This window comes from Bombina bombina, chromosome 1, assembly GCF_027579735.1.
Source record: "Bombina bombina isolate aBomBom1 chromosome 1, aBomBom1.pri, whole genome shotgun sequence".
NCBI lineage: Eukaryota > Metazoa > Chordata > Amphibia > Anura > Bombinatoridae > Bombina > Bombina bombina.
In genome coordinates, this window is record NC_069499.1 from 1,375,323,814 (window position 1) to 1,375,336,880 (window position 13,067).

Genomic DNA, 13,067 nt, shown 5'->3' on the forward strand with positions numbered 1-13,067 from the left:
GGGACATCTGCCAGACGCTTGTGTAAAAGAATAGACAAAGCAGAAATCTGTCCTTTTAAGGAGCTAGCTGATAATCCCTTCTCCAATCCTTATTGGAGAAAAGACAATATTCTAGGAATCATAATCTTACTCCATGAGTAACCGTTGGATTCACACCAATAAAGATATTTGCGCCAAATCTTATGATAGATTTTCCTGGTGACGGGCTTTCTAGCTTGAATCAGGGTATCAATGACCGACTCAGAGAAACTACGCTTTGATAGAATCAGGCGTTCAATCTCCAAGCCGTCAGGCGCAGAGAAATTAGATTTGGATGCCTGAATGGACCTTGGATTTGAAGGTCCTGCCTCACTGGCAGAGTCCACGGTGGAACAGATGACATGTCCACTAGGTTTGCATACCAAGTCCTGCGTGGCCACGCAGCTGCTATAAGAATCACCAAAGCTCTCTCCTGCTTGATTCTGGCAACCAGACGAGGGAGGAGAGGAAACGGTGGAAATACATAGGCCAGATTGAAGGAACAAGGCACTGCTAGAGCATCTATCAGTACCGCCTGCGGATCCCGGGACCTGGACCCGTAACAAGGAAGCTTGGCGTTCTGATGGGACGCCATCAGATCCAATTCTGTTGTGCCCCATAGCCGAGTCAGCTGGGCAAATACTTCCGGATGGAGCTCCCACTCCCCCGGATGAAAAGTCTGACGACTTAGGAAATCCGCCTCCCAGTTCTCTACCCCTGGGATATGGATTGCTGAAAGATGGCATTATTTTGGTTACTTCCATCATCGCTAGAGAACTCCGTGTTCCTCCTTGGTGATTGATATAAGCTACAGTCGTTATGTTATCCGACTGAAATCTGATGAATTTGGCCGCAGCTAGCTGAGGCCACGCCTGAAGCGCATTGAATAACGCTCTCAGTTCTAGAATGTTTATCGGGAGGAGAGTTTCTTCCCGAGACCATAAGCCCTGTGCTTTCAGGGAGTTCCAGACTGCACCCCAGCCTAGCAGGCTAGCATCTGTCGTTACAATGATCCACTCTGGCCTGCGGAAACACATTCCCTGAGCCAGGTGGTCCTGAGACAACCACCAGAGAAGAGAATCTCTGGTCTCCTGATCCAGATGTATTTGCGGAGATAAATCTGCATAATCCCCATTCCACTGTTTGAGCATGCAGTTGCAGTGGTCTGAGGTATAGGCAGGCAAAAGGAATTATGTCCATTGCCGCAACCATGAGTCAGATTACCTCCATACACTGAGCCACTGATGGCCGAGGAATGGAATGAAGAGCTCAGCAAGTGGTTAAGAGTTTTGATTTTCTGACCTCCGTCAGAAATATTTTCATTTCTACCGAGTCTATCAGAGTCCCTAGGAAGGAAACTCTTGTGAGAGGGAAGAGAGAACTCTTTTTTTATGTTCACCTTCCACCCGTGAGATCTCAGAAAAGCCAACACGATGTCCGTGTGAGACTTGGTTAACTGGAAAGTCGACGCCTGAATTAATATGTCGTCTAGATAAGGCGCCACTGCTATGCCACACGGTCTTAAAACCGCCAAAAGGGACCCTAGCACCTTTGTGAAAATCCTGGGAGCCATGGCCAACCCGAAGGGAAGGGCCACAAACTAGTAATGCCTGTCCAGAAAGGCGAATCTGAGGAATTGATGATTTCTGTGAATAGGGATGTGTAGCTACGCATCCTTTAAGTCCACGGTAGTCATATTGACCCTCCTGGATCAGAGGTAGAATAGCCCGAATAGTCTCCATGTTGAATGATGGTACTCTGAGGAATTTGTTTAGAATTTTGAGATCCAAGATTGGTCTGAAAGTTCCCTCTTTTTTCGGAACCACAAACAGGTTTGAGTAAAAACCTAGCCCTTGTTCCGCTTTTGGAACTGGGCGGATCACTCCCATGGTATGTAGGTCTTCTACACAGTGTAAGAACGCCTCTCTCTTTGTCTGGTTTGCAGACAATTGAGAAACGTGAAATCTCCCCCTTGGGGGGGGGGGGGGAGTCTTTGAAGTCCAGAAGATATCCCTGGAACACAATGTCTAACGCCCAGGAATCGTGAACATCACTTGCAAAAGCCTGACCGAAGAGAGAGAGTCTGCCCCCTACTAGATCCGGTCCCGGATCGGGGGCTACCCCTTCATGCTGTCTTGGAGGCAGCAGCAGGCTTATTGGCCTGTTAACACTTGTTCTAAGCCTGGTTAGGTCTCCAGACTGACTTGGATTGGGCAAAATTCCCCTCTTGCTTTGCAGCAGTGGAAGCTGAAGAAGGACCACCCTTGAAGTTCCGAAAGGAACGAAAATTATTACGTTTGGTCCTCATTTTATTTGTTTTATCCTGAGGGAGGACGTGGCCTTTCCCTCCAGTGATGTCTGAAATAATCTCCTTCAGTTCAGGCCCGAATAGGGTCTTTCCTTTGAAAGGGATGTTCAAAAGTTTAGATTTGGAGGACACATCAGCAGACCAGGACTTAAGCCATAACGCCCTGCATGCTAAAATGGCAAAACCTGAATTCTTTGCCGCTAATTTAGCCAGTTGGAAAGCGGCATCTGTAATGAAAGAATTGGCCAACTTGAGGGCCTTAATTCTACCCATAATATCCTCTAATGGAGTCTCCATCTGAAGAGCCTCTTCTAGAGCCTCGAACCAAAAAGGAGCTGCAGAAGTTACAGGAACAATGCACGCAATAGGTTGGAGAAGAAAACCTTGATGAACAAAAATTCTTTAGGAGACCCTCTAATTTTTTATCCATAGGATCTTTGAAAGCACAACTGTCTTCGATAGGTATAGTTGTACGCTTAGCGAGAGTAGAAACAGCTCCCTCCACCTTAGGAAGTCTGCCACGAGTGTCAGATATGGGAAACATTTTCTTAAAAACAGGAGGGGGAGCGAACAGGAGGGGGAGCGAACGGTATACCTGGTCTATCCCACTCCTTAGTAACAATATTCACAATCCTCTTAGGGACTGGAAAAACAGTGTAAACAGGAACCTCTAAGTATTTGTCCATTTTACACAATTTCTCTGGTACCACTATAGGGTCACAAGCTTAAAATTTAAAGGCCGTCGTATCATAATCTGTCTGAGGGAGCGTCTTTCCTGAATCAGAAATCTCTCCCTCAGATAGCAAATCCCTTACCCCCACTTCAGAACATTGTGAAGGTATATCGGATATGGCTACTAAAGCGTCAGAAGGCTCAGCAGTTGTTCTTAACCCAGAGCTGTCACGCTTTCCTTGTAAACCAGGCAGTTTAGATAAAACCTCTGTGAGGGTTGTATTCATAACTGTGGCCATGTCTTGTAAAGTAAATGAAGTCGACGCACTAGAGGTACTTGGCGTCACTTGTGCGGGCGTTACTGGTTGTGACACTTGGGGAGAGCTAGATGGCGAACCCTCATTTACTTCTGACTGAGAACCATCTATTGCTCTATTTTTAAGTGCTAAAATATGCTCTTTATAATTTATAGACATATCAGTGCAAGTGGGACACATTCTAAGAGGGGGTTCCCTAGCAGTTAGCAGGCAAAGAAAATGACTGGGGGTGGGGCTAAGGGAGGAGCTATATAGACACCTCTGCTGTGGGTGCTCTCTTTGCCACTTCCTGTTAGAAAGTAGAATATCCCACAAGTATGGATGAATCCGTGGACTCGATACATCTTGCAAGAGAAAATAATCGGCCGATTAATAGATTATGAAAATAATCGTTAGTTGCAGCCCTAGATAGAACCGACAATTTTCATGATGCACCCTGAGCAGGAGTGCATGGGTTAACCCTTCTTTTGCGCGTAGCCGTACGAGGCAAAACGACCAAGGCCGCAGACATATCCATACGGAACTGCGCAGTAACGTCTCGTGGAAAAAGGCCCCCTCCAGGTGGAGGATTTGTGGGGCAAGGGGAAGCTGCACGTGTAGGATCAGATAACTGTAGGGGAACACACCTCACGGGACGAAGAGTCCTCAGAGGCATCTAACATTGGTTGATGATTACCCGGGCTTCCTCACAATATACACAGGTATCAAATTCAGATGTAGAGGATACATCCTCTTTAAAAAATAATCCTCCATAACTAGGTAACTAGTTATAACTAGGTAACTTTATATAAATAAAGTAAAAAAAAAAAAAAAAAAAAACACCTGCACCTATACCCTCAATGGCTGGGGCACTTACCTCCACCTATGACCCAGACAGTGTAGAGTGCAGGACCGCCCCTACTAAAATAAAAGAAAACCAAGTATAATAAAACTGCGCAGCTCTCAAAGTAAAGGAGAAACCTGTACGTTCCATATAAGCCTATGAGCCCAAAACATCTCAGTACAAATGAAGAGAGGGTGCTAATAAGCTAGAGGTAACATTTATCCCATGGACGGGTAGTCCAATATCAACAAAAAATAAAGAAACAAAAATTACATTTAAATATATCTTGATGCAAAGTAATTGATATAATCAAGGGACGTCTCCCTGGGTATAATAGATATACATCACAAAAACGGCCAAAATAAAAAACACAAAATGAAAAGATTCTTTGCCAAAATACCACCTTAAAAATTTGTCCACAGTTTATGCTTACATATATACAGTATAGTTGGGTTGGAGGATATTACTAGATATGTTTAAACCTAAAAAAAAATAGAAACATTAGATTCACTATTTTGGACCCAAGAGTGGTCTCCTACTGTTCATACATGCCGTCCCTCGCAACTACAATTGTTATCTGTACTGGGAGGTCCAAGAGTGACCTCATGGTCTACGTGGAGGGCATATAGTTTTACCTGGCACAACTAATGTTCATTATCACTTTCACATGCTTAGATTACTCTATGTATTCTATTTTATGTTATCCTCTGAGATTATATGTATGGAAACTGCTGCTCTGTATAGATTTTGACATGTGTATTGTGCCTTTAAATGAATCTAAATTAAAAAAAATATATATATATATATATATATATATATATATATATATATATATATATATATATATATATATATATATATATATATATATATATATATATATATATATATATATATATATATATATCAATAATTAAATCCGCCAGATGGTATGAGATATCCCGGGTCTAAGTAGACCACAAATCACATATAACAAAGTAGTGTCCCAGTTAGAATGCAAGTTATTAGCAGATATCAGCTTCTCTTATACTTTGTTGCTGTGGGTGGGACAGTCTTGGTGTTGATGTTATACAATCTGAGGGACCCCCTTAATAACAGGACGGCAGCGTGAATCTATCACTGCTCGCCTACAAGGGAAGTGAGAGGCAGTGTTTACCACACTGGACAGCCGAAGCAGCCGATGTATATATGATTAGACTTTCAGTCGTACCAGATTGCTGATCTATCAAGTCGGCGTCTTTTAAGGTGGTATTTTGGCAAAGAATCTTTTTTCATTTTGTGTTTTTTATTCTGGCCGTTTTTATTGTGATGTATATCCAATATCAAATACCCAGGGAGACGTCCCTTGATTATATCAATTACTTTGCATGCAAGATATATTTATATGTAATTTTTATTTCTTTATTTTCTGTTGATATTGGACTACCAGTCCTTGGAATAAATGTGTTGGTTACCTCTAGCTTATTAGCGCCCTTTCTTCATTTGTACTGATTTCTTTGTTCTCTGTGACCATTTTTTAGGGAGTGGCCTGTGGTAACCTTTAGGTTTTAGCGCTTTACTTATATTCTCTGCTTAGCCCAAAACATCTCAAACATAGAAGCAGCATAAATCGAACAAATTTGATTAACACCCCACTGTTCAATGACCGCGTTCAGGCGATACTAACCCTTGATTCCATAAAGATAAAGGAGTCTCACTATGACCCTGTCTTCTAGCGTTAACATTTATGTGTAAAAATAAAACGATCACACCGGAATCTATGCTGTGGAACAGAAACACGGTCCTTCAAGTGTGACAGACTGTAGCATCGCTTCTCACATGGACTTGAGTGAAGAAAAGCAGGCAGCAAACTCGTCAACGCTGATTGCTTAGGAGCTGTTAATATGAGTCTGGATGGTTTCGCAGAAAGACTGTCCCAGCATCTCGAAACTAAGTTTCAACAATGCTCTCACTAAGAGGCTGACAATACTACTTAAAACTCCAGTCCCATATAGAAGGGCAGATACCCTTCCTAAGGAACTACTCTGAAATCTTCTGACACTTCTCTACCAACCTCCTGTGACGAAAGGCAAAGAATGACTGGGGTTATGAGGAAGTGTGGCAGGTATTTAAGCCTTTGGCTGGGGTGTCTTTGCCTCCTCATGGTGGGCAGGTTCAGTATTTCCCACAAGGAATGCAGCTGTGGACTCTCCCTGTTTTAAGGAAAGTGTGGTTATTTTTTCTATATATACATAATTGTGCTTTGGATGTCTTGTTAAGCTTTGAATTTTTTATTCTACATTGGAGTAAAATTGGATTGTGATCTCTCTCTCTCTATATATATATCTATATCTCTATATCTCTATATCTTCTATTTCACACACACCTTTGTGCACTTTCACACAAATAAACCTGCCATATTCGTATGCACGTCTACTACATAAACACAAGATTAAACCCCTTTACGCCGTTTATTCTGTCCTAACAGAGCTGGGCTTTAACGCCGTTAGGACAGCATGGAACGCCCTACCATATAAGGCGTCCTGCAGCCTGGGGGCGTAGCTAGTAGAGCCGGCAGTCCCACATGATCCAATCTCAGCCTTGAAATCATACTATCGTTTTTGAACATCACCTGATTTCATTTTTACTAAAAGTGTTTACTCCATAACTTTGTTCAGATATGAATACTATTATTCTGCTTGAATGGGTTAAAGAGAAAATAAAACCGATTCTGACTCCAAGCCTTAGAATTGTGAACATTATCAGGTTCCCAATCATGTTGGAAATTAACACGTAAATCCTTTTAACAAAGTTTAAAAAATGTTTGTTCCTAACTCATTACAAGTTCATAAAAGTCCTGAAGATAGTTTCAACATGTCTAAAGGGCCCAAAAGTCAAAATTAAACTTTAAAATTCATGTGAACTGTGGCAGGGATACTTTCAATATTATTATTACAAATTTACTTTGTTTCTTTGGTATCCTTTGTTAAAGAGCATAACATTTAGTTGGGTCCTGCGCACTGTAAGCATAATTTGTAAGCTTACCCATTCTGTAATTTTTTTTATTGTGAGCATATCTTCTAAAATATGCATGTTATTAATAGAACCATTATAAAAAAGCAGAACTGCATAATCAACAAATTAATTATAAGACCATGTGAAAGCACTTAGTCTGTATTTCAAAGTACACTTTTTTCTGACAAATTTTAAAGTTTGTTTCTTTTTCCTTCCCTGCATCATGTGCCAGCCATCAGCCAATTACAAAATGCACAATCTTTGCACATGCTCAGTAGAAGTTGGTGCCTCAAAGCATTAATATAAAAAGATTGTGCACATTTTGATAATGGAAGTGAATTGGGAAGTAGCATGGTCTAACTGAATGATGAAAGTTTTTTTGTTTTGTTTTTTATTAGTGTGAAATGAAATGTTCATGGGTCCACTAAGATATCATAGAATTTTCCCAAGGAAAAGCGCATTAAAATTGGTAACAGTTAAATAGCTAAAATGTGAAGAGATTTAGGCTCTCAATCTTGAAAACAGAAGTTCTTGATATCTCCATCCATTTCCTGAAAAACAGGAAGCACTAGGGAGGCAGGTGCATCCTGGTCACAAATCAATGGGGAGAAAAATGTATAGCCACTTACAAAGATATCTTTAAAAATTATTTTCCCCCAAAGGAAAATAGAGAAAAACTATACTAGTTTAAAAAAAAAATGTAACATTTTAAGCTAGTGGTCAAAGCTGTAATTAGCTTGGCAAAGCTTTGTGTCATTTTATGATGCAAGGGACATTTAATTCAGTAGTCTATAAAAGTGCAGCATTAAAACATTTTTTGCATAAAAAGGATACTTGTTGAACCTAACTAGAAATGCATGTTTGTGTACAACATATTCCAAAGGATTAATAAACAAAATCTCCCCACCCCCTTTCTGCATCTTGTTTGGACTTTACGGACTAGGCGAATTAATACTGCACAATTGATGTGTTGCCAATAATTTAACTTAAATTGTCTTCATTTATTGATCTAATGATGTATGTTCGTTTTTATGTTTATATTTACTTTCAATAAAGCTAAAATTTAAATAAATAAAACATTACAATTGTTAAATATAGTGATGCTCCGAAATGGAAATTCAGGACAGAAACTGAACCCAAAAATCCATGATGCACTTGGCCAAAATCCAAAAAGTCTTTTTCCAAAATTATTTTCCAATTTTTTTTTTTAGTTTTTTTTTTGCATAATTAAACTATTTAATTAATTAATCTGAATTGAAAACCTGCAAACCAATAAAATAACCACACTTTTATTGAAAGTAACACTAAAATTGGACAAGAAATATCTTAAAACAATAATATGATACACAATTTTACCAAGAAAAAAACAAAACAAAAAAACAAAAGAACATAATGCCATTTTCGGCCAAAATGTTTCTGCAACCAAAATTTCAGTGCATTCCTACTTAAAACAATATTAAATATCAATATACTAACCAATTATCGACATAAAGTATAGTCCTAGAAAACTATCATGTGCAAAACAGTAAGTCAAGCTCTAGCCTAGCATCAAATTTGAAATATGCTACACAATTTTACAGAAAAAAAAAAAAAAAAAACACGAATAACTAAATAGCCAAAAATGTCGGTGCACCCCTAGGTGCCATGAGGACTTCCCATGCCACCTGCTGGGCTTTAATGCTGTTAGGACAGCATGGAACGCCCTACCTTATATGGCATCCTGAAGCCTCTATTACATAATCAGGAATCAGACTGGGGGCATGGCTAGCAGCGTAGACAGTCCCCAGTGATCCAATCCTGACCTTGAAATCACTTGATTGCATTGAGGAGCGCCTGATTTCATTTTTCCAATTTAATCCTTCCGATGCAAATACTTTAATGCAGAAAAACAGTAGGAATAAGATATCTACATCGGTGATTAGAAGTGGATGCTTTGACAGCAAACCTGACTTATGTTCTTCAAGAGGGCTCCACAAGACTACTGCTAACTAGGCCTTTGATGATACTCGAAATAGCGTGCAGCGTCTATAGCATACCTTCACCCCCAGATGTCTGGGCAACAGAAAACAAAGATATCCGTCTTCATATACTTCTTTTGCATCGACTAATATATTATAAGTGGGGACTTGAGGAGAGCGCCTGCCTGCTATTTAGCCACTAAAAATGATGATGTGTAGCTGAGAGAAGAGACTGTTAGACACTATAAATCATTTTCTGGAGCTGGAGCGTTGGTTAATTCTAGCACTCACGTCTCATGCAGATGGCTCCACTCATACAACTAGATGACATAAAGCACGGATTCAGGAGCTGACTCAGGAGCTGACTAAGCAGATGGAAACAGCGGAGACTAATGAGGCCCAAACAGCTACAGTAGCTACGACTGTAAGCAATAGGCTCTTTAGACATACAGAGATAATGTCACCTTCTGGTGTCCCCACTACACTACTAAATAAGGAAGATTAATTGCTGCACAGAGAACATCACCAAAGCGGCAAGATGGCTGAAGTACCTACTGGGTACAAGCATTTGCCTATACCTGATGTTTTGGAGCTCCGGAGCGACTTGACAATACAGGAGATTTCTGCCTTTGAAACAGCAGAGAACAGAAGCTTGAGGGGAAATTATACTGCTGAGACTAGCCCACTCCTAAGGAATACCCCTGGTACACTTAGACCTGATTATGTGGTATTGATCTATTTAGCGTTTTCTCCAGCTACGGACTATCACCCATTATGCTCTACTTACCTATGCGAGCGAGCATGGAAGCTTATTACAGTCAAGAGACACAGGCTTTAAAAACGTAGAGTGTACTAAATGTAGTGAGCTAGAAAAAGGAGCCTAGCTTTGTATACACTTTTTACTCAGAGACTTCTACTGCTTCTTTTAGATAATTGCATGAAGGACCGGTGGGTTTGAAAATTTGAATTTTTCTATAGAGAAGTTTATACATGGTTTGATAGTTCGCTAGTTATATATATATATATATATATATATATATATATATATATATATATATATATATATGTCAATCCAGCCCTTGTAGGTATATTTCTTAGGTATGTTCTGTACAATATCTCCTATACTGCGCAGATTTCACTGATATTAAGTTTTACATGTTTGTACTATAATAAGATGATTGGCTAGGCTAAATTTGATGCTGTAGATATATAGGATTAGTCACTCTTGATGCCCTGAGTTCATTAAAAGCCCCCTATAAAAAAGTATTATACTTATATGTTGCATTATATAACATCTGTTGATGATACCTTACTAAGAATTTTAAACATGTCTATATTGTATCTGGCAGGGGTGCAGTACATACGGAAATATTTGTGGCAGTTACTTGGTATTTATTTGAACGGTTTTATTTTGCACCTGATGGTAGTATATACACATCACAACTCCTAAGTCCACCTTTGGCACAAAGCTAACCCACTTAATTATATTATATAAAATAGGGAGATAAGCATATTGAGATCTATTACCTACTTTCTTTGCTAACTTCATTCTAATTGGGTAATTGCAGTTTAATACGGCGGCTGCGTTGTCAGCGGCAGAGATGTTGCAGTTTAGAGCTTATTTAAAACCCTAGCAAGAAACCTCTATAGTACTGAGACCACCCCTTGCCCTTAATTTTATTCTTATATGCTGACCATTCCTATAATTCCAAAAATATTTATCTACATGTCCCTATCCACCAACAGGTGTGTGAGTTGGAGCAATAAACACTAAATGCTAGTCACAACGATGCACTCAAAGCAAAGGTTAGTCTGAGAATATGCAGACTTGTAATAATAAAAATTATGAAAGCTGCTAAAATAATAAAGACCGAAGTGTAACATTTTAATCCCCAAAAAGAAATTAGTACTGCCATGTTGTAATCTAATTTTCACCTCTGCTAAGGCCAACATTAATGAAATACTAAACAAACTTAGTGTTTAAAGTCCCATTGGTTATAATCTGGCCCTCGTATAGGCCTTATATTTCACACCCTCAGCCACGAGTACTATGGACTATTACTATAGGCTATTCTATCTTTTTTGTCTATTAGTACCTTTATAGAGGTCACTTTCAGATGTATAACTTATTGTGATATCGTATCTTGAACCTGCCTTGTTTTTTTATTATTATTATTATTATATTAGAAAAATCTCAAACTTCTTAAAAAAAAAAAATTGTTTGAACATTGCTGATTAAAGACTATACTGTTAGACTGGAAATAAAATATACCAGCATGAACGTTGTTTTACTAAGTACAAGACCTTATTCTTTTTTCAAATTTTTTTTTTTTTTTTTTTTTTTTTTAACTCGAGCATCTAAGACAGGGTACTTTAATTGTAAAATAAATAAAATTGACAACATATGTTAAGGCTAATTTACCAAGCACATTTTAGATTTATTTCCACACACCTCTCCCTTTACGGAGATTTCTATTTCTTTAAGGACCAAATCATAATCACAAGGGGGCAGTCTCTGCAAACAGGGTGAAAATAATTATGTAATGGGACTGTTTTAAAAGTATGGGGTATGCAATTACCTTTCACTCTCATCTGCAACCTTCTCTGCTTCTTCTAATTTCTGTAGGGCAGTGGAGAGCCGTTCCTGTGCACGGTCCAATTCTTCCTCCACCAGTTGTATACGGCGGTTCAAGGAGGCAACCTCTGCTTCAGCCTGAGGAGCAAACCGTTTTCTGGTTAATCAAAATGGACTGTTTACTACAGAAACGTGTCCTTTCCTTGTGCTTTAAACATTAACAACCAATTTGTGTGAGAAAAACTTGGTATATTTAACTTTGACAACTACTTTCAGTAGTCTAAAAATACTAATTGTATATATAATATATAGATAGCTGGGTGGGGGCAGTGTAATATTTTCTAATACTATATCATTTTCTGCTATCCAAAGCACAGATTGATTGCATATTTTAACCCCAGAGGCAGAACTTTTTTTTTAAGCTTTCTGCAATTAAATTGTTTAGAGAAAAAAATTCTGCAGGTCATTTTGAAATGTAATTAAATTTACACTGAAGCACCATCTCAATTGCAATGTGTTGATTACATGGAGAATAAAGCATTTTGTAAAGTTTTATAATATATTGCTGCAGTTGAAAATTAGCTGCAGAAAAAATAAATTATGTTTATAAAATGTCTCTTGAATAAATATGTTTTCTTTGCTCTTGGTCTAACTTCATATAATTATAAAAGGTAAAAATGTAGTAATTTTTTTTAACATTAGTTTACACATACACAATTACAGAATATCCATTGAAGCGATACGTGTTTGCGTGACTATACAGGAAATAAAAAGTCAGTTATGGGTAGCTAAACTAGAAGGAAACAGACAACACACAACTACATCACTAAGACAGTCAGGCTGTATCTGAATCAAGACAAAGATCAAAAAAGGGACTGGGATTTGACAACAGGAAGGAAGATCACAAAGTAACCCATATATCATCTCATTAGCAAACAAATCCCTGCAACAAACTGCAGAGCATTTTAGCTTATAATGTCAGAGTCAAATGCCCCACCCTCCCATAAAGAAGTGGTGCCTTCCTCTTTCAGGGGCTACATTCCAGGCAAAGCTCACTCGCTAATTATCACCCTGGAAACTTGAAGGGAATCAGAAAGAAGCTACTACAGGAGGGTGTGACCAAGAGTGTCTGGATAAAGCACTAAGGCAGGTTTAACCTGTTTGCTGCCAGGATGCTAAACTGTAGAACAGGGAAAAAGCAAGGTAATCCTTTGTATGCATATGGTGGGCACTACTATTACTTGATCATCAAAATAGAATTAAAAATACACATTTTTAACTACATAAAAAAAAAAAAAATACTGCTCTGCACAATACTTTAAAAATGTATAATGAACTAAAGTCAGTTTATCTATTTGTACCTCAGTGTACAGTTATTTTAATTTTCATGTGTATCGTTTAC

The 13,067-nt window shown here is 38.7% G+C and overlaps 1 protein-coding gene across 10 annotated transcripts in view; it reads right to left on the minus strand.

The window, feature by feature from the left end:
* Positions 1-13,067, minus strand: part of TPM3 (tropomyosin 3) — a 158,683-nt gene that overhangs the window by 59,279 nt on the left and 86,337 nt on the right. For all 10 annotated transcript variants that reach the window (XM_053704444.1, XM_053704437.1, XM_053704443.1 and 7 more), the window contains one exon: positions 11,670-11,803. In XM_053704444.1, the coding sequence (XP_053560419.1) occupies positions 11,670-11,803 (134 nt within the window). The remainder of the gene's footprint in view (positions 1-11,669; positions 11,804-13,067) is intronic.